Source organism: Loxodonta africana, chromosome 18 (assembly GCF_030014295.1).
Source record: "Loxodonta africana isolate mLoxAfr1 chromosome 18, mLoxAfr1.hap2, whole genome shotgun sequence".
NCBI classification, from domain to species: Eukaryota; Metazoa; Chordata; class Mammalia; order Proboscidea; family Elephantidae; genus Loxodonta; species Loxodonta africana.
In genome coordinates this window covers 70,215,004-70,233,830 of record NC_087359.1, presented here as the reverse complement: position 1 = coordinate 70,233,830, position 18,827 = coordinate 70,215,004, and the positions used below count along the sequence as shown (strand labels likewise).

The 18,827-nt window shown below is 53.0% G+C and overlaps 4 protein-coding genes and 4 non-coding genes across 13 annotated transcripts; 1 reads left to right on the top strand and 7 right to left on the bottom strand.

The window, feature by feature from the left end:
* The first annotated feature begins 15 nt into the window (after nucleotides 1-15).
* On the top strand, nucleotides 16-3,640 carry SOX15 (SRY-box transcription factor 15). The gene is made up of 2 exons (XM_003416759.3): nucleotides 16-2,111; nucleotides 2,786-3,640. The coding sequence occupies exons 1-2, from the start codon at nucleotides 1,591-1,593 to the stop codon at nucleotides 2,940-2,942; spliced, it is 678 nt and encodes a 225-aa protein (XP_003416807.1). The 5' UTR covers nucleotides 16-1,590; the 3' UTR covers nucleotides 2,943-3,640.
* Nucleotides 3,641-3,736: 96 nt separating this feature from the next.
* On the bottom strand, nucleotides 3,737-9,363 carry MPDU1 (mannose-P-dolichol utilization defect 1). Of its 2 annotated transcripts, none has more exons than XM_064271728.1 (7): nucleotides 7,515-9,363; nucleotides 5,400-5,465; nucleotides 5,088-5,220; nucleotides 4,498-4,602; nucleotides 4,267-4,385; nucleotides 4,046-4,156; nucleotides 3,737-3,897 (listed from the first exon to the last, which is right to left on the bottom strand). In XM_064271728.1, the coding sequence occupies exons 1-7, from the start codon at nucleotides 7,672-7,674 to the stop codon at nucleotides 3,737-3,739; spliced, it is 855 nt and encodes a 284-aa protein (XP_064127798.1). In that variant the 5' UTR covers nucleotides 7,675-9,363. The 2 variants fall into 2 exon arrangements, with proteins under 2 accessions (XP_064127798.1, XP_003416806.2); XM_003416758.4 differs by having other exon boundaries at nucleotides 3,772-3,897; nucleotides 4,517-4,602.
* A 111-nt stretch (nucleotides 9,364-9,474) lies between these two features.
* On the bottom strand, nucleotides 9,475-12,252 carry CD68 (CD68 molecule). 2 transcript variants are annotated; one of them, XM_003416900.4, is made up of 6 exons: nucleotides 11,427-12,252; nucleotides 10,901-11,340; nucleotides 10,605-10,724; nucleotides 10,389-10,461; nucleotides 10,104-10,274; nucleotides 9,475-9,793 (listed from the first exon to the last, which is right to left on the bottom strand). In XM_003416900.4, the coding sequence occupies exons 1-6, from the start codon at nucleotides 11,473-11,475 to the stop codon at nucleotides 9,660-9,662; spliced, it is 987 nt and encodes a 328-aa protein (XP_003416948.2). In that variant the 5' UTR covers nucleotides 11,476-12,252; the 3' UTR covers nucleotides 9,475-9,659. The 2 variants fall into 2 exon arrangements, with proteins under 2 accessions (XP_003416948.2, XP_023412183.2); XM_023556415.2 differs by lacking the exon at nucleotides 10,605-10,724.
* A 114-nt stretch (nucleotides 12,253-12,366) lies between these two features.
* Nucleotides 12,367-18,694, bottom strand: EIF4A1 (eukaryotic translation initiation factor 4A1). Of its 4 annotated transcripts, XM_023556413.1 has the most exons (12): nucleotides 18,581-18,618; nucleotides 17,905-18,033; nucleotides 17,128-17,176; nucleotides 16,619-16,751; nucleotides 16,038-16,177; nucleotides 14,964-15,132; nucleotides 14,507-14,616; nucleotides 13,934-14,077; nucleotides 13,707-13,844; nucleotides 13,469-13,558; nucleotides 13,146-13,225; nucleotides 12,367-13,036 (listed from the first exon to the last, which is right to left on the bottom strand). In XM_023556413.1, the coding sequence occupies exons 1-12, from the start codon at nucleotides 18,601-18,603 to the stop codon at nucleotides 12,892-12,894; spliced, it is 1,350 nt and encodes a 449-aa protein (XP_023412181.1). In that variant the 5' UTR covers nucleotides 18,604-18,618; the 3' UTR covers nucleotides 12,367-12,891. The 4 variants fall into 4 exon arrangements, with proteins under 4 accessions (XP_023412181.1, XP_003416947.1, XP_064127797.1 ...); XM_003416899.4 differs by lacking the exon at nucleotides 17,905-18,033 and having other exon boundaries at nucleotides 18,581-18,660; XM_064271727.1 differs by lacking the exon at nucleotides 18,581-18,618 and having other exon boundaries at nucleotides 17,891-17,940.
* Nucleotides 13,281-13,422, bottom strand: LOC111752528 (small nucleolar RNA SNORA67). Its single transcript, XR_002787436.1, has one exon. It is a non-coding gene; the product is annotated as a small nucleolar RNA SNORA67 (small nucleolar RNA).
* On the bottom strand, nucleotides 14,700-14,837 carry LOC111752537 (small nucleolar RNA SNORD10). Its single transcript, XR_002787444.1, has one exon. It is a non-coding gene; the product is annotated as a small nucleolar RNA SNORD10 (small nucleolar RNA).
* LOC111752530 (small nucleolar RNA SNORA48) lies at nucleotides 15,625-15,768 on the bottom strand. The gene has a single exon (XR_002787438.1). It is a non-coding gene; the product is annotated as a small nucleolar RNA SNORA48 (small nucleolar RNA).
* On the bottom strand, nucleotides 16,472-16,595 carry LOC111752531 (small nucleolar RNA SNORA48). The gene has a single exon (XR_002787439.1). It is a non-coding gene; the product is annotated as a small nucleolar RNA SNORA48 (small nucleolar RNA).
* Nucleotides 18,695-18,827: the final 133 nt, after the last annotated feature.

Below are 18,827 nucleotides of genomic sequence, written 5' to 3'. Positions count from 1 at the left end.
CTTGTTATTCCCTGGTGTCCCAAAGATGGTCCGGCTTCTAGGAATTCCTGACATTCCTAAATTCCCCAGGCCCAGGTACCTTCCTGGTCCAGAGGATGGTGGCTTGTGCCTCTCCTCCCCCAAGATGGGCCACTCCTATACCTTGAGTCACAGCATGGGCTAGGTAGGGCTGCTCAAAGCTGGAGCTCTTCCTGCAGAGTGAGAGCCAAGGCGGGCTGCTTAATCCATGACTTGAGGCCTGAGGCTTGGGCTGGAGCTTGGGCAGAGTGGTAGCAGGGTTCCCTCATGACAACCCTGGCCAGGCATCCAGCCCTCATTCCCTGCTGGTTCTCTGGATTTTGGCTTTTTCTTCCAGCAGCCACATCACCTGCCTTTAAGCTCTTCGGAGTTTTCCTGGGGTTTCTGGCTCTCTGCCTCCAGACTCCAAGGTTTGGAGATAGAAACTTGGCCATAATTGGATGCCTTGGTGGTGGAGAAACCTAGGTCTGGGGGCTGGAGCCAGGAAGGCTTGGGTTTTTTCACCTGGAGAGGGGTTGAATCACTTCCCAGGCACCTGCTGGGATGACTCAGGAAACAAAAATGGCCTACCTCCCTGATTGCTTAACTTTCTAGCCCCAGGGTCAGGTCGGGGGTTTGACAAGCCATAGGCACTAAAGGGGTTGGAGTGTGAGTGGCTGATGTTCCTCAGTTCATTGTGGAAAGGAATTGACTTAAATTGCCAATGCTTAAGAAGGGAGGAAGGAGCCCTAGTGGTGCAGTAGTTAAATGCTCAACTGCTAGCCAAGAAAGGTCTACCCAACAACTGCTCCGTGGGAGAAAGATGTGGCAGTCAGCTTCCCTAAAGATTACAAGCCTTGGAAACCCTATGGGGCAGTTCTCTGTCTCACAGAGTTGCTGTGAATTGGAATCAACTCCGTGGCAATGGGTGAGAAGGGAGGAGAAGACATTTCTAGCGACCAGACCAGTGCTGGAAGGCCTGACATTTAGGTGTTGGGTGGGGAGAGGCGTGGTACCCTGAGGACAAGTGTTGGGGACTGGGAAGAACAGGACACCTGGGTTTGCCTAGGGGAGGAGGGAATGTTGGCGCCCTTAAGGAGGTGTGGTCTTCTGGGAGGGACTAGGGAGGAGTCTTTCTTTAAAAGCTCTTCCCAGGTCTGGTTTGCCAGCCTCAGACTGTTGAGCCCAGAGAGAATTGTGGCCCCTGGGCTGCATCGCCCACAGCTGCAGGAACTCCAGACCAAGAGAGGGAAGGTTGACCACCTCCCTGAAGGTAGGCCGGGTCGCCAGCAGGGAGTAGAAGGAGAGGGACTGTGGATTGGGAGATCCGAGAGGCGAGAACACAAGGAGAGCAGAGCCTCTTCCACCTCGGGGTACCAGACTTGGAATCCTGCTCTTCACAGTGTGCTGGTTAGTTGGCAGCAGGGGCTACATTTTAAGGACTCTGGACTTGAGGACTTTTTTTAAAGACACGAATTTCTCCGTGACAACTCCAGAGTAGGAAGACACTTCTATACTGGATTTTGGGATCAACGGTTCACTTTGGAGGGGAGGGCGTTCAGTACACCCTCTTAAGTTTCCTCCCAGTGCACCATGTCGCTACCGGGTTCCTCACAGGACCAGGCCTGGAGCCTGGAACCCCCCGCTCCCATGGCCCCTTCCTCCCTGTCTTTGGGGTCTCAGGCGCCTGAGGGTGTGGGCAGTCCTGTGGTCTCCACCGGGCTTCCCTTGGAGAAAGTAAAGCGGCCCATGAACGCTTTCATGGTGTGGAGCTCTGCCCAGCGCCGCCAGATGGCGCAACAGAACCCAAAGATGCACAACTCTGAGATCTCCAAGCGCCTGGGCGCACAGTGGAAGCTGCTAGGCGAGGACGAGAAGCGACCCTTCGTGGAAGAGGCTAAGCGGCTCCGAGCCCGGCACCTCCGTGACTATCCCGACTACAAGTACCGGCCCCGGCGCAAGACCAAGAGCCCAGGCACCAGGCCACCCCACTTCAGCCAGGGAGGCAGCGGCGTGGCTGGTGGCGGACCGGTCTACGCGACCACCCAAGGGACCAGAGGCTTTGGGTATCAGCCCCCCAACTATTCGACAGCCTACCTGCCTGGTGGCTACAGGTGAGTGGGCTGGGGGTGTCAGGTGAGGGAGAAGACGCTTGTGCTCCCCTCCTGGAGCCTGGATCGGGGGGGGAGATATCAGAGGGCCTGGCTGGCAGGGGCCCGGAGCCCACCCAAAGCAGAGGCCACACTGGGCTGAGTCTGGGGGCAGAGGGCTGCAGCTGAGGACTGTCAGGGCACCATGTCCCTGGCTCCCAGTGCCCCTGTGAAGGGTGGGGCGGGAGGGTTCTGATGGCTCAGTGTTTTCCTTGAGGCCATTTCTATCTCAGCCTGGAGGTAACGGCCCTTCAGGGGCAGACAACAGACCTCCGGGATATGACCACGTTCTAGTTATCAGGATGCCCTGTTCCCCCCTGCTATGGCCCAAATGTGACCCTGCTTCCTCTCCCAGCCTCCAGGGCAAGGAGAGGCCAAGCCCAACTCTACCCCTTCCTGGCCGCCCGACCCAAAAGAGGAAAACAGCCTCACAGCACACAAGCTGCTCGAGCGTGCCCCGACAAGGCTACACGGGCTTGCCTCTAAGTGTCTCAGGGTCTGGTTCCATACCTGACTGTATCCAGAGTGACAGCCAGGGGGGCGGCGGCAAGCTTCACCTGTCTGCCCAGAACTGGTCAGACCTGCCCCCTACATGGTCTTGGGGACCCTACCCTCTAATCCCATTTCTCTCTTTTCAGCTCTTCCCACTGCAAACTTGAGGCCCCCGAGGCCCCCTCAGCATGCTCCCTATCTCAGAGTGGCACCATGCTCCAGGGTGAGCTGTTCACCCCCTATCGTTCCTACAGACCCCCAGGCTCTCCCACTGCCTACAGCCCTCCCCTAACCTACCTCTAACTCCCATGGACATGGACCACCCAGGAAGGGCCTCACCCTCCTTTTCCACCCAGAGCCACTCCCCACCGCGAGGCTGCAAACCTTTCCCGCATCAGACCGCACAGTTCAGAGGGAGGCTGCGTCCTCCCAAGCTGGGGGAACAACACAACACTTGGTCCTGCTTTTTGTATGAAGAACACAGTTTTGTATGATTAAATCCTGTCTCTGAGTCTTTATTCCATCTCTGCACCCCTCACTGCGATGGGAACCAGTGCCATCTCCACTCCCTTCCGCCTGGACCTGCCACAGCAGGAAGCTCCTCACCCCACCCTGGGGCCCTGCCTTAGTCATCTTCTGTTCCCCCTTCTCCTGCCCAGCGCTGGGGTCCAGGAGACAGCCAGGATGGGGGAGGGAGGCAGCTGCAAGCCCTCAGTCCCTCTGGGGCCAGAAGGGAAGGGGGAGGTGTGGGGCCAGGGTAAGACATTTGTCCAGGAGAACCAAGTAGCTGGGAACTGCTGCTAAAGGGGGAATCTCAGCCAAATGATTCAATGAGTTAATAGTACACGTACAGCGCTTGGAGCAGGGCTCAGTAACTGTCAAAACGTCAGCTTGAAACACCTGACCCCCAGCCTCTCCTTCTTAAGGATCTGGCCTCACCAACTGTGTGTTTCCATTAAAAACAAATCCTGGCCCAAGACACTGCAATTGTGTGTGGGTGTGGGTGTGGGTGTGGGTGTGGGTATGTGGGTGGGTGTTTAAAAACCACACCCACAGACTTGGCTCTGATTGTGGTTGAGGGGGCTGCGGGGAAGACCCTAAGGTTGGATGGGTGAATGGAATGGACTCAGCCCTACTGCTCTTTTTTCTGTTTGTGGGGAGCCTTTGCATTCCAGTAGTAGAGGAGCTGGGCTGCGATGAGGCCGTTGCAGAGGGAGGAAACCACAAAGGTTCCAGCCATGAGGGGGTCTCCAGTTTCCTAGGTGTAAAGGACAGAGCTAAGGTCACCCTTCAGCATAACCCAAGAAGGGTTCCCCTGAGGACAAAGGTTCCAGAGAGGGTACTGCCTTTGCCGGGGTAGGTAAGATGAGGTTTTAGTGCCCTCTAGAGGGAAAGGGTACACTCACCTGAATGGAGGTGAAGATCCGGGCCAGAGAGCCCCCCAACAGCAGAAAGACTGTGATGGCTGAGAGTTGACCTGTGTGCCCGTTGTGGTAGTTGGTGGCTGCCTGGAGCAGCTAGGGGTGGAGTGGAGACCCTTGGTTTCCTCATCTGAATTTCCATGTTCTTGTTGCTCATGCCCCTCAGCCAGCACCCCCCCACCCTCTCCCTTGCCCCCGTTGCTCACCCTCCCCACCACCACAGCAGGCACATTGGAGGCCTGGAGCAGGGTGACCACAGCCAGGGGCGTCAGCGGTGAGAGCAGTGTCAGCAGGACCAGGGTGTAGCAGGCTAGGAAAGCAACACCTGGGGGCCAGGGAGACAAGGAGTCCTGATCAACCTGTCAGTGTCCTCCATTCCAGCTCTCAGCCTCCCCAGGCCTGGGTTCCCACCAGGGCTCCCGAGAGCTGCAGCCTACTCGGGTAAATCCTCAGCACCTTTCACAGTCTGTCCTCTGTAGTGCAGGACCAGGAAGCAGATGGCTATTGTCTGGAGCATCAGGAACAAGGCTTCACCCCAAGAGCTGCAGAGTCAAGAATTAGGAGAAAGCTCAGCCTGGAAAGGGGCAGGAAGAGCCTCCGCTATCTGGGGACACAATTCTGACTGCGCGGTCCTCCACAGCCCTGCTGGTTCCTCAGCAGCCCCCACCCCTAATTGACTCACTCTGCATCCTGGGCATCTTGGGATGCTGACCTCTTTTCGTTGCCTCCATAGGAAGGAACTCCCCATCACTGGATTTCCAGAAGGGCTTAAGCTTTCTGACCCTTTTACCTCCCTCGCCCTACCCCTGCTAGAGAAACAAAACAAAACAAAACGAACTCATTGCCATTGAGTCAATTCCGACTCATAGTGACACTACGGGAGAGAGCAGAACTGCCCCATAGAGTTTCCAAAGAGTGCCTGGTGGGTTCGAACTGCCGATCTTCTGGTTAGCAGCTGTAGCTCTTTACCACTATGCCAGCAGGGTTTTGGTTATTTACCCTTTGGGACAGAAGGTGGGCCCCTCACCTGAAGGGGAAGTTGTTGGTGATACTGTAGACCATGGTCCCAGTCAAGGCCACTAGCTCCAGCATTACCGACTGAAGACTCAGCCCTTCAGCACTCTTGGCTCCCAGGATTTTAAACACCTGGGGCAGCTTTACTGAAGAAAGGATGAGAAGGGAAGGGTTGAGGTGCTTCCATCCATTGGTAGCCCAACACAACTACACAACTAATTGGGAAGCATGCTAATCCCACTTCCAGTTAAATGACCCACCCAGTTTATGGCCTCTCAGCACCCCGCCCTATCTTAACAGGAGAAAAGAAAGATAAGATACATACCCAGAAGTGACCCAGCCACAATGCCTAGCCCCAGGCCTTTGCTGAGGAGAATCTTGAGGCAGGGTACTGAAAAGAAAAAGGTAAACAGGGAGGAGACCTCCAGGCTTTGAGGAGGCAGCCCAGGGATATGGGTCTTAAGTACTCCTATGGGTGGCCACCCTTCCCTGAGGCCTGACACACCCACTCAAGGAGGCTTTGGGTGGTCTCAGGGCAGGGCAAAAGTCCTGATGCTCCAAATCCTCTCACAGTCACAAGTTTTCATCATGCCTTCCCTCCCACCCAACACTCCATTGCCTATAGGATAATATCTAAACTCCTTGGCCTGACTTTTAAGCCTTCAATTGCTACCTTGTATAAAGCCGAGCAATTCCCAAGGCCGGGGGGAAGCCCAATGCCATCAAGTGGATTCTGGCTCATGGTGACCCCATGTGTTACAGAGTAGAACTCCTTCATAGGGTTCTGTTGTCTGTAATCTTCATGGAACCAGATAGACAGGCCTTTCTTTTGCAGCACTGCTACATGGGTTCAAACTGCTAACTTTCAGATTAGTAGTTGAGTCCAAACAGTTGGTGCCACCTTGGCATGTACAATTCCCAAGGTGGTTGATTTCACATGTCTTCTCTCCCGAAGGACAGGTCTCGGTATTGTTCATTCCTAAACCCCAGCCTCCACCATCAGAGGCCTGGGTCTGTCCCGGGCCCCTATTCAGGGACTTAACCCTACATTTCCACGCCCGATACTTGTAGCTCTGAAGCGTTCCTCCCAATGAGCTTGACCCAGTGAGAATCAGACTCCAGCGGACCATGAATGCAGCTAGTGTTTCCCAAGCATAGGGGAGGCACCATGAAGTGACAAGGGCAGACTGTAAAGGCTTCCTAAAGGGGCTGATGTTTGAGGTGAGCCTTCCTGTTAAGTTGCCTCGCATATACAAAGAGGAAGGCAGGTTATTCCAAAGTTAGACCATGAGCAAATGTAGATGTTTAAACGAAGGTGATCGGGGTAGCTGGAGCCTTTGACATCACCATTTAAGGCTTGATTCACCAGTTTTTGTGTTTTTTTTTTAACTTTTTTCTTATATTGTACTTTAGATGGTTTACTGAACAAACCAGCTTCTCATTAAATAGTACACATATTGTTTTGTGACACTGGTTACCAACCCCACATATCAACACTCTCCCTTTCTCGACCTTGGGTTCCCTATTACCAGCTTTCCTGTCCCCTCCTGCCTTCTAGTCTTTGCTCCTCTGCTGGTGTGCCCCTTTAGTCTCATTTTGTCTTATAAAAAACCTGTCTAATCTTTGGCTGAAGGACGAACCTCAGGAGTGACTTCATCACTGAGCTAAAAGGGCGTCTGTGGGTCATACTCTCGGGGTTTCTCTAGTCTGTCAGCCCAGTGAACCTGGTCTTTTATGAGTTGTAATTTTGTTCTACATTGTTCTCCAGCTCTGTTGGGAACCTTCTATTGTGATCCCTGTGAGAGCAGTCAGTGGCGGTAGCCGGGCATCACCTGGTTGGGCTGGACTGAGGCTGTGGTACTTGTGGTCCATTAGTCCTTTGGACTAATCCTTCCCTTGTGTCTTTGCTTTTCTTCATTCTCCTTTGCTCCCGAAGTGGTAAGACCAGTGGAGTATCTTAGATGGCAGCTCGCAAGCTTTTAAGACCCTAGATAATACTCACTAAAGCAGAATGCAGGACATTTTCTTTATAAACTGTTATGCCAATTGAGCTAGATGTTCCCCGAGACCACGGTCCCCTCAAAGGTTTTGAATTAAATCTAATCTTGCTCCTTAAGGTTTAGCGATTTACGCTTGGAATGATTTGATCAGATTTGTACTTTGTTTTGTAGAATGATCTTTTCATTTTTCATTGTTGCTAAAGACCAAAAGAGCAGCAATAGCATCACAAAGAAACACTCCCACCCGGTGACTCCTCCTCCTGCTCAATTATGGCGTCCTCCGTCGGTGGAGCCGAGATACTTCCGCCCCTCTCGAAAGCGACTTCCTCCCAGTACGGCATGGCAGCAGCGTCCACTGTCACTTGGTCCCTAGTCATTCCCCCATTTATGGTCCAAGGTCGCTCGAGCAGAGCTTTGATCTGATGCTGAATAGAACTCACCGTGAAGCAAGTCCCACTGGACGAGAAGTTGGTCGTAGCATTTCTCAGGTAGAAGAATCGGCACCAGAACTCGTTTCAGCGACCCATCCACCTCGGCCGCCATATTGCAAAGCTTGCTTCCGCCAGTCTCTCCAGAACGCCATCGACTTATTGTGCGCATGCGCGCTCTGGGCACGCCTCTTCTTTTCCCGCAACTTAGCTGGGCAGACCTTGATTTGCCGTTCTGTCTTCCACCACCCGCCTTGAATAGCGTAGGTCTCTTCGAGAGACCTTGTTTTGGCCGCAGCCTGCTGTTGGAGTTTTAAATCGTGCCAGAGCTGTAGGGCTGCGCAGTTACACCTTTCGTGCCTTTGTTTACGCTTTCATTTCCGAAGCATAATGTATACCCCTGCCTTTCCTAATTTCTCCGGCTCGGCGCCATCTTGTCTTCTCTCAGCCAACTTTATATCTTTCGAAGTTGAGAGAGAAGGAACATAAGTTTCCAAAATGGCATTGGATGGGGGCGCTGTGGCACTGTCTTCTGTCCTCTCGGCGTCTCCAGAGGGAACGGCACCGGCGAGAGCAGGACGGTCTGCGCCGGGAAGCCCTCCATGGACGCCGGGCTGTGCGCAGGGCCCTGCGCTTCTCCCTCCTCTGGTTCGCCCAGGCCTTGGAGTGTGGGTGCGCCACCAACTACGGGGTCCAGGACAGTGGTGCAGAAGATGAGAAGGGGCAGGAGAGCCTAGCTTCTGGGGAGGACAGCCCTCCCAAGTCCCCTCAGCCCCCTGCAGGGCCCAGTCCCTGAGTCACTACCCCACGTCCGGGGCTGGCAGCATCCGTGAAATCCAGGAGCGGACCAGTTTTTCGGCGGCGGCCCCGGGGTTCGGTCTCCACCCCATTGGCCCAAAGGCGCCGCCTGTGAGCCAAGGCACGCTCCTGCGCTTTTTGGGACCGCGAGCTGAGGAAGGACTTGAGCGAAGTCGAGGGGTGGAACAGTCCCGCTGGGGGAAGGGCAACCTTGGATTACCGGGTGGAAGCGCTGCTCTGGGACACCGACAGGCGGAGCGCCATCGCGGTGGAGGCGCGACTAGCCATCACGGCTGCTGCGAGTTCGACGCTGTCGTTCCCAACTTTGGTGCCTCCCACCCCGCAGTCTGTAACGTCATACAGATGTTTTCGAGGCGGTAGTGTGGCCCCCCGTCACGTGCAGACTATTTGGCCCCAGTGGTGGTTTTCTGTAGCCTCTCGCTGGGCTGTTAGAATGCCTGCACACACTATGGTGGCCCCCAACGATGGCCTCCCGGCCTACTACTGGCCCTCAGTCCAGGAGGCCCTTTCTAGAGAGGACCTGGACACAAACTGCCTAAGGGTGCCATCCTACCTCTGCCAGGTACAGGGAGCATTGGGACTGACTCATTGGGTGGCCCAGGCTGAGGGCATGCTGTTCCCTGGAGCACGGAGGCTAAGTGTGTATGGAGGTACCCCTTGTTCCCATGGTTAATGAAACCTTTTGCACGTGGGGTAGGAGCATCCCGGGGGCAACAATGGTTTGGTCAGGCTGTTCAGTTAGCCCCGGACACAATGGACAGGGCATTCTTGTGGCTCAGGGGCTGCTGGTGCTACCTTTGGAAAAGAAATGACACAGCTGTGGCCTTCCCACCCACGCTTATTGCTGCTTGCTGCATCCTGTGCTGTATGTGAGAGTCTGGAAGGCTGCCCAGATGGCTGGCTCCACTGGATTGGTGGGGTGAACTGGAGCAGCCAGTGGCCTCAGAAGTAGAAGAGGAAGGAAGGGGGGAGGTGTGGCAGATTCAACACCAGTGGTGGCAGACCCATGAGGGCATTTGGTCACACACTGACATATTCAGCCCTCTTCACCAGCAGTTCCTGGCTTCCTGAGACTCAACTGTGGAAGGCACAGAAAGATGTGACAAGAAACTCATGGCCTTTAATCCTGGCAGGACAAGAGAAACCAAGGACAAAGATTTAAGTAGGTTTTATTACTCTCCTACTGGGGGTGGGGAAGGGGAAATTTCTCATATTTAATAAAAATCCCCACACCCCTCCTAGTTGCATTATCTCCATTTTTGCTCAAAACAGGGAAGAAGGATGACTTTGTCTTTGAGTCAGCTGTATGGTGAGGAAATGGAAGGGTTGGGCAGATGCTCAGAGGGGCTGGTAGGTGGACGGGCGTCTCCAGATGACGCAGAAGGCAACAAGCACCAGGATGAGAAGGCCGAGGATGACCAACCCGATGATGAGAGGCAGCCAGATGGACTGGTCGCTGGGGCAAGAGAAACCTAGCAGAAAGACAGGGCAAGTAAGCACTGCAATGGTTTGTGTCTGGGTTCAAGAGGTGGGAGAGAGGAATGTAGGTGGTGTTGGGACGTAGGGATCTGGGAGGGGTGTGCATGAGATTGGTAAGGAGCTTACCAAGATGACTCAGAGCAGTAAGTAGAAGGGCAGAGCCTGCTGTAGCAAAAGGGGAAGGCAAATGCCCTATAGCCATGGGAACTTAGGGGTATAAGAATGGAGGCAACTGGCTTATGGGTCTGGAGAAGGGGCTTTCAGTGAAGAAGAGCGTTCTTGGAGGAACATAGTAGGTCTTACTTGGCCCAAAAACCCCCGTGGGGGGCAGCTGAGCAGCCTGTAGTTTCACAGAGAGCAGATCAAGGTGGAGAGTTGGTGAAACAGTGATGCTCGCGTTTCTGCAGCTGAAGCTCTGGCCCACGGGGGCTTGGAGATCTCGAAGGGATGAATTCTGAGCTGAGAATGTCCACTCTGAAAGGGCAAGGAGGGGTCAGATCCAGATCCCCTCTGTATCCCCCATCTTAGGTCCCTCAGGAGTGCAGCCATCTCGTGCAAGCGGTGAGGAAGGGAAGGAGGGTTACTCACGTGCTGCCTTGGGGAAGGACACATTGTATTCCACAGCCAGGTAGTTCAGGTAGACAACACTCTGTATTGAGTCCTGCGGAGGGGAACAGGGAGGCTCAGGGCAGCAGTGGGGAATGATACCCATGTCCACATAGTAAGGAGCACAGTAAGGGGTTGGTAGGGATGGGTGCTTGGAGGGTCAGAGTGGGGGATGAGGGTGGAGTCCTAGAGCTGTACCTGCTTGAAACCAAAGCTGAGATGTCCATAGGGGAATGAGAGGAGCAGGTGGGGATGGGCGCCCTCACAGTTCCCCTGGGCCTTGGTTTTGTTGGGATTCAGTACAGAGATGCCCCACATCTGCGGAAGTTAAAGGTTGGTGTCATGAGACTACATGGCCGTGCTGTCTGTGGTTCTCTATTTTCTCATCCCCACCCTCTATTTGTCTCTTTTCCTACTATTCCTCCTCTCCTCTGAACCACAGCAGAAAGACTTGCCACCTTCCCCGCGCGTCCCCCACCTTATTCTAGCTTTACCTTTCCTCCATCCTGGCTTGGGTAGGAGACACGAATCTGAATCTGGGCTTGGAGGCGGACGCAGGGCTGGGAACCATTACGCCATGTGTAGTCTCCTATAGCTTCCTTGGAGCCTGGGCTAGGCCCTGGAGAGGGTGGAGGTGGTCCCGGGTGGGGGGAAGTGGTGATTCGTGGGCTGGTAGCAGTGCTGTTACTTGTTGGATGAACTGTGGTGTTTCCATGACTGGTGGTGGTAGCAGGATTGTGAGTGGCAGTGGTGGGTCCATGGCTGGTGGTGCCTGTGGTAGTTGTCCTGTGACTTGTGGTTTCAGGGCTCTTCGTAGTTCTGTGGCTGGTTGTTCCAAGGCTTGTTGTGCTTTCTGTAGCTGTAGGGGTCACCGTGAAGGATGGCAGCAGAGTGGCTGACTTTTTATGAGGACAGTCATTCCCTGATCCTTTGGCTTTCGGCATGGAGGGGAGAGGCTGGTTAGCAACCCACAGGCAGATGCCTTCCCAGGCGCTCCCTCCCTTCAGCCCCCTTTCTTACCTGTTAGTAGCCCCAGCAAGGCCCCAGAGAAAAACACAGCCAGCCTCATGGCAGAACCGCCTCACCCAAAGTCCAAAAGTCCAACTAGCTTCTGCCAGTACTAGTCGTTTGCTCAATCAACCCTATTCCCCCTGCCTTCTTTGGGAAAGGAGGAAATGAAAGTCTTACTTCCTGTAACTGAAAAAATACCAACCCCCAAACCTGACTCAGACACCTCAGCTCCAGCCACCAATCTCTTAGTCATTAAATTACATGATTGGCCCTGGCTTCAAAAATGGGTCGAGAGTATCATATGGGTATAAAATACGACAGAGAAAGCTTTTGGGCAGCTGGTCCTTGGGGACCAATGTCTACCTCAGCAAAACTTGTGCAGTAGTTGTGAGGGTGAGCAGTTCAGAATCCAAGAGCCCTCTCCAATAGGGGTTCCAGTTCAAAACCCAGCTGAGATTTGCATTTCCCCCCAGATATACTGAATCAGAATCTACATCTTAACAAGATCCAAGTGATTCTCACTGTAAAATGAACTTTGGGAACCACAGCTCTCCTAGTGGTTCTTAGAATTGGTCCCTAACCAGCAGCATTAGCTGGGGACTTGTTAGAGCTACAAATTCTCAGGAGGGGTTTCAGTCAGAACCAACCAGTTCCGAGCCCTGGATATAACTACTCTTTTCCTCCCTTAAACTGATTATTCTCCATCTGCTGCTTCTCTTTAGATGTTACATACAGTGCTCAACCAACCCCTTAAGGGTTATCGCCTTATCCTATGAGCTAACATCACCATTTTCTAAGGGCTGAGAAAAAAATGGTCTTGTATTCGTCTGGTTACCTCAGGTGGTAACAAAATAACACATCAAACTATCTGGTGAAAGGGAGAACTGAGATGTACCCAGTAGCTGGTAGGGGAGGGAAGGGGAGGTAAGAAATGAGAAGCCCAAGCAGGCAGTTTCCAAGTCATTTTATTCAGAATTTTGTGTTTGTTTCCTGAATCAATAAATACTATACAAAACAATGTAAAAATGGCTACCGTTCTCTCCCCTGCTCCCCCCACCTAGGAACAGAACCCTGGGCCACCTCACTCAAGGGTTCACCCTCCAGATTTGGTCCAGCAACAGGGGCTGAATGACATAGCCCCTTGAGTCATTTTCAGAGGAATTTGGCTCAGGTGGGGAGAGCCTCTGGAGTCTGGAGGTGACTAGGTTCAGGAAATGGATTAGTGTTTTTTGGGGGAATAGACGGCGCCTGGGGCAAAAGCCTACCCCAAAGAAAAGGGTGTCTAAAATGGTCACGGTTCCTTCTTTTGCCTCAAAAAGTGACATTTATTCAAAGAAAAAAAAAAAAAGAAAAAAAAAAAAAAATAACAAGATGTCCATCCCTTGGATCCCTTCCCTCCCCCCTCCTGCTCTTCCTCAGCCCCCCAGGACTGAAGCCTGGCCAGGACGAGGCAGCAGGGCAGACAGCCCCTCTTTCAGATGAGGTCAGCAACATTGAGGGGCATCTCCTCAATGGAGGTGTTGTAGAAGGTTTCAATGTCTCGAAGAGTCCTCTTGTCTTCTTCTGTCACCATGTTGATAGCCACACCCTTGCGGCCAAAACGTCCACCACGACCAATTCTGGAAGTCAACAAGGACACCTCAGGATGTTATGTGTGGGAAAATCAGATGCTTCAGGCCAGGGAGAACTGGACAGATGAGGGGCTGTGTATTTCAGATCTACACTTACCTGTGGATATAGTTTTCCCTGTTGGTGGGAAGGTCATAGTTGATGACTAAAGAAACCTGCTGCACATCAATCCCTCTGGCCTAAATCAAGGCAGAGGACAACTTCAGCATGTGGACGAGCAAAGGACTTTGGTATCTATGTAGGCAGCCAAATGGAGGCAAAAGGAAACACATCCCCTTCTCCCCGGAAGACCCTGGGCATGCCCGATTTTATTCCAAGTTGCTACTTTCCTGAGAGGGGCACTAGCTGGCCCCTTGGAGAGGGAATCACCTTGGATTCTCTCTTCTTCCTTCTCAGGCTTCTCCAGATTCCCCTCTACTCACCAGTAGGTCAGTGGTTATCAGTACTCTGCTAGAACCAGAACGGAACTCCCTCATGATGACATCTCGTTCCTTTTGGTCCATATCTCCATGCTAAAATAGGAGAGAGAAGGATGTAGCAGGTAGGCACATGGGTTCTGGGAAAACTGGCTTTAAGTGGGACCCTGGGACAGATACATATGAAGACTGAAAGACACACATCTGCCAAGTGCTAACCGGGACATGGCAGAAAAAAACTGACCATGGCAGAGACAGTAAAGTCTCGGGCATGCATCTTCTCGGTGAGCCAATCAACCTTCCTCCGGGTGTTAATGAAGATGACTGCCTGGGTGATGGTCAAAGTTTCATACAAATCACACAATGTGTCCAGCTTCCACTCCTGGGGGGTGGGGGTGGGAGGGAAGAAAATCAGTCAGGGGCTATACCCAACAACCTATCACCAGGCCCGCCTCCTGTACTAGGCCCCACCTCGCGTTCCACATTGATGTAGAATTGGCGGATACCCTCCAGGGTCAATTCTTCCTTCTTGACAAGTATCCGAATAGGGTCCCTCATGAACTTCTTGGTCACCTCAAGCACATCGGAAGGCATTGTAGCTGACAGCAAAACTACCTGTCGGAAAAAAGATCATCTTTGGGGTTGGGAGACAGTATGTGATGTCTGTTTCCTTTTCCTGTCATGTGCTGCCAAGTAGATTCCAGCTTAGCAACCCTCCCTACAAAAGAGTAGAACTGCTCCATGTTTCCCAAACTAGAATCTGAATGGGAGCAGATCACCAGGTCTTTTCTCCTACGGGGTGGCTGGTGGGTTCAAACTGCAAACACCATTCGGCTGGCAGCTAAGTGCTTAACCACCGCACAACTAGGGCTCCCTCTCCCTTTCCTAGTCACACACAAAACAGAAGTCAGGGCACATAAGGGCTTAAAGTGAGACTCCAGAACTCTTTACTGTTCCTTCTGTGCTCTCTTTACCCCAACCACACCATTACCTGCATAGGACTCATCGGCTACACATGCCGATCTTCATAAAGGTCCTTCTCACCTGGGTGTTGCTGTTCAGCTTCTGGAATATGTCGTAGATCTGGTCCTTGAATCCACGGCTTAGCATTTCATCAGCCTCATCCAGTACGAACATCTTAATGTATTTGGGAGCTAGAAAAAACAAGGAATACTTACATAAAACATATCATTTCCTGACTTCAAACAAAAAACAAGGAGGGAACAGGTGGTGGTGTGCTCTCAGAACGTAAAGATTGATCCTTTGCCCTGACCCCTGCCAAGTCAGACAACAGCCCTGGAAAGTAGAACACTACCTGGGCTGAGGCAACAGGGATGCCAGGCTCAGATGACACGCATGGGGTTCATCACAGAGCAGCTCTTTCAGAGAAAGGAAAACTAGCATCCTCGGGACTGTAACTGTGGCAAAGGTGGGAAAGACTGGAAAGGATTCACAAATGGGGAAGTGACTATGGGGACTGGAAAATCTGGAAGGTACTCACACAGATATCTTCGATTAAGCATATCAAACACACGGCCCGGGGTACCCACGATGATATGGGGAGCCTCCATCTGTAGCTTCTGCACTTCAGCACGCACATTGGTGCCCCCAATGCAGGCGTGGCAGGAGGCACCCATGTAATCTCCTAATGCCATCACCACCTTCTGTATCTGAACCCAGAGAAAGAAGTGCTTGTAGTATTAGCCACAACTGTGCCAGGCCCCATTTAAGCGTTTCTCACTTATTCCTTCCAACGACCCTGAGATGAACACTATTAATTTTACAGATGAGAAATGAAAACAAATTAAATCCACTATAGACATGCTACGAGTAACTAGCACAGATGTGATTTGAGCTCATTCTGATTCCAAATTTAGAATAACACCTAAGAAAAACTCTTAATGGTTTTTTATGCCAGGCAAAAAATTGGGCCCCTGCATTAATTTCCAGAAAGCCAATTGTGATACATTTATCTACCACACAGTAACAAGTCTTAAAATGATATTTCCACGTTCCACTGCACCCCAGCCACAAAACCTGAGCTAGGTGACATATTCTCTCTCAAAAAGCACACTTTATAGACACAAGAGCCCTAGAACAGAGTTCTATCAAAAATTCCTGATTATCTTTGCTCAGAAAATAAAGAGTCTGGTATTAGGATTTTATGTGCCCTAGGCATGAAACAGCTCTGGCCACAACCCAGGCATCAAGCTAGGATGAACAAAGGACTGCCAGTCTGCTCTGCCCCTGACTGATATAAGAGCACCACCACCAATCAGGTGTCTCTTTGCCCATAGCCAGGGGTTTGTTCATGAACAGCCACTAAACTTGCCCAGCCAGTTGGACTCTACCTAGCAACTGTCCCATCTGACTCAGGAAATGGGTGGAGAAAGTGGTACACTAACCTGACAACCCATTTTCCTGAGGTTAGGTCCCCTTGTCTTCCCCCACCTCAGCTATCCTACAGTTCTGGGTCCCAAGGTGGTGGTAGTTGGGAACACACCTCTCTGCATTCTGGGTTACGCTAATCATTTCTAAATCAGTCCTTTAGAAAGAGAAAAAGCCATCCTCTCACCTGCTGTGCCAGTTCTCGAGTGGGAGCTAGGACCAAGGCCTGGGTGGCCTTTAGATCCAATTCAATCTGCTGCAGAATTGATATGGCAAAAGTCGCAGTTTTCCCAGTCCCAGATTGGGCTTGAGCGATCACATCATAACCTAGACAAAATAGAATTGAACATGGTAGTACAGGGCGCACGTTTTGAGATCACAGGACACTCAAAGTCCTGGTACCTGTTTAATGAATTCAAGCAACCAATAAATGGAACTACCTGCCAAGCATTAAATACTTTGCAAGGTTTCACCTCACTACAAGATAGTTGCACAGTGGGAACAGGTCTGGAAGCATGGTTACATAACACTGTACCGAGCTGGGCTACAAGTATTACTACAAAAACAAACGAGCTAAACTACAACTTTATTGGGACCCCCCCCCCCAAGAACCCCTGCAACCCATGTGTCTACAGCATGAACCAGACATGGAGCAAAAACCAAGCTGGGATAAACAAGGAGCTGTTTTTTCTCTAGATGATGTAAGGATCCCCAACCAGGTACCACTCAGTTCAGGGAGGGGAATCAAGAATCTGCTCTAAGACTCACCCTTGATACAAGGAAGAATGGCTCGCTGCTGGATGGCAGAGGGCTTCTCAAAACCATAGGCGTAGATGCCTCTAAGCAGAGACTCTGAGAGATTCATGTCATCGAAGCTGTCAACAATCTCATTCCAGTTACTCTGTAGAAAACCACAAGGAAAAAAAATCTTGATAAATAAAAGGTGGAGCAGGACTAAAGTAAAGACCTCATGTCCACTCTGACAATACAGAGTCACAACCCCTCGTCCATCCAAGAAAACCACCTGGCTTTGAGAATCTAGAAAGCCACATATGGACTGTAACAAGAGAGAACAGGACCCAATTAGGATGGCATACCCTTAGGAACACAAGACTTTAAACAGGCCACTGTAAAAAATCAGACGTCCCTTGGAATGGGACTTAAGTACTTCCATCGATCCCCTGTTTCTGGTTTTAGTTTAAACTTAAGTTACTCAATGACCACGCACTGCCTTTCTCAGAAATGAATGAAAAGTGATGGCAGGGATTCAGTCTCACCTCAATGACGCCTTCTGGCTCCATCCCATCGGGGCCATTGTCTCTGGATCTGTCGATTAAAGGGTACGTTTTGTCCCCTGCCGGAACCAGGTCAGAAATTCCAACAGTTGGGGGTCTTTCTACGAGCAACTGGCCCTGCATGACGCTATCAGTCTTCATTCCCCGACCCAAACCCCACCAGTTCCCAAACGACTCAGAGGCAATGCTTGAAAACTGAGTCAGGTTTATGTCCCATTCCGGGAGCGGCTCACACGAGGCCGCCCCCACAAGGTGGGGTATCCCTCCTTGAAAACCCAGAGGCTAGAATGCGCACCGCCGTGCTGACAGCGCCCGAATAGGGTGCTTGCCGCCGGGTCCACGTGTCCCCGGCCCGGCCTGCTCCAAGCCCAAGCGCGTGCACCTCCCACCGCGGCATGAGCACGCCGGAAGTCCCGCCTTCTACCTCCCAGATTGGAGTAGGACACCCCCTTCCCCACGTCACTAGGCCCGCGCCCTCCCCCACTCCCTCCAGCCGACCCCCCTCCTGGCGGTGCCCGGATGTGGGAGGCCGCGGGCGGTGGCGGACTCGCGCACAATGAGGCCCCAGCCGAGCGGGCGAGAAGGGGCGATTGCACAACACTCAGAAGCGAAGCAGACTGGGGGAGGGGAACGCCTCAGGCAGCCATGTGCTCGCTCCCTCGACCACCCGGCGGCGTCTCCCCCCTCCACGGAACAATCCACACCCCGCCCGCCCCCGTCGCGGAATGGCGCCGCCCTCCCATACCTCAAGCCGCTCACCCCCGAAGTGGACCTGCCCATCCGCAGTTTGCCAATTGCCCGGCTTGTGCGGCAAAATGGACCCGCCCGCCCGGCGCCGGGTGGGCTCCTGGCGCCTCACTCGACCGCTCCTCGGGGTTAGGCTCAGTCCTGGCCGTCAAGAAAACCAGCACACTGAACGGCTGGCTTCTTCTCCCCCCGACCCAGATTTCCCCCGCGAAGCACCTGGACTTGAGGACCCAGACACCCCCACCTTTAACGAGTAGTACCGTCAGAACCCTGCGGAACAGCAAACGCGCGCGAGCCCTCCCCCCGGCAGTGAGGCAACTGGACTGGCCGACTCCAGCCACGCAGGGCTGCGCCGCCTCCTTTTTCCCACGCTGGGTCGCGACCTAGTCTCATCACTCAGCACCGAGGGTTCGAGCATGGCACCGCTCCGGGCCCGCGGCCTCTTAACGAAGCTCACACGCTAGGCCTCGAAAGCCGGCCTGTCCCTCCCTCCTGACTAGGCCCTGGGTGGTAGCATCGGCCGCGGATCTTCCTTCTCAGTGGCTCCCCCCCGGACGGCTTCTCCCGGCTTGGTTTCCCCCTCCACCCCGGGGGACCTAGGGTGATGGGCCTCAGCTCCCCCTGGCGGGGCCCTTGGAAGATAACGAAAGGGTAAGTAGCCACAACCTCCTGCAGATGTCTTTCTTACCGGGTATCTTGACTCGCAGACATGATCCTTAGGAACTAGGGCGGAGGGCCCGCCTATCGGCAACTTATAGAGCGCTCGGCCCCGCCCCAGCCATCGCATTGGCTTGGCCGCCTCGGCCCCGCCTGTCGGCGCTCAGCAACTCAGCGTGACGTTAGGGCGTAGTCGCTCTGGTACCCAGCCTCCACTGGGCAACTTATATGCTCGTCAAGGAGAAGACCCGCCCCGCGGCTTCATTGGCTGAAGGGCC

Excerpts from the sequence above, each read along its gene's own strand:
- CD68 (XM_003416900.4), bottom strand. The coding sequence starts at position 11,475 with ATGAGGCTGGCTGTGTTTTTCTCTGGGGCCTTGCTGGGGCTACTAACA. Across the intron at positions 10,725-10,900 it reads CAAGCCAGGATGGAGGAAAG|ATGTGGGGCATCTCTGTACT; the intron begins GTAAAGCTAGAA and ends TAACTTCCGCAG. Across the intron at positions 10,462-10,604 it reads TCAGCTTTGGTTTCAAGCAG|GACTCAATACAGAGTGTTGT; the intron begins GTACAGCTCTAG and ends TCCCCTCCGCAG.
- MPDU1 (XM_064271728.1), bottom strand. The coding sequence starts at position 7,674 with ATGCGCACAATAAGTCGATGGCGTTCTGGAGAGACTGGCGGAAGCAAG. Across the intron at positions 5,221-5,399 it reads TGTGGCTGGGTCACTTCTGG|TAAAGCTGCCCCAGGTGTTT; the intron begins GTATGTATCTTA and ends TCCTTTCTTCAG. Across the intron at positions 4,603-5,087 it reads ACCAACAACTTCCCCTTCAG|CTCTTGGGGTGAAGCCTTGT; the intron begins GTGAGGGGCCCA and ends TTGACTCTGCAG.
- SOX15 (XM_003416759.3), top strand. The coding sequence starts at position 1,591 with ATGTCGCTACCGGGTTCCTCACAGGACCAGGCCTGGAGCCTGGAACCC. Across the intron at positions 2,112-2,785 it reads TACCTGCCTGGTGGCTACAG|CTCTTCCCACTGCAAACTTG; the intron begins GTGAGTGGGCTG and ends CTCTCTTTTCAG.
- EIF4A1 (XM_023556413.1), bottom strand. The coding sequence starts at position 18,603 with ATGTCTGCGAGTCAAGATACCCG. Across the intron at positions 17,177-17,904 it reads TGGGCAGGTCCACTTCGGGG|ATCCAGAGACAATGGCCCCG; the intron begins GTGAGCGGCTTG and ends TTTAATCGACAG. Across the intron at positions 13,037-13,145 it reads AGGGAAAACTATATCCACAG|AATTGGTCGTGGTGGACGTT; the intron begins GTAAGTGTAGAT and ends GTTGACTTCCAG.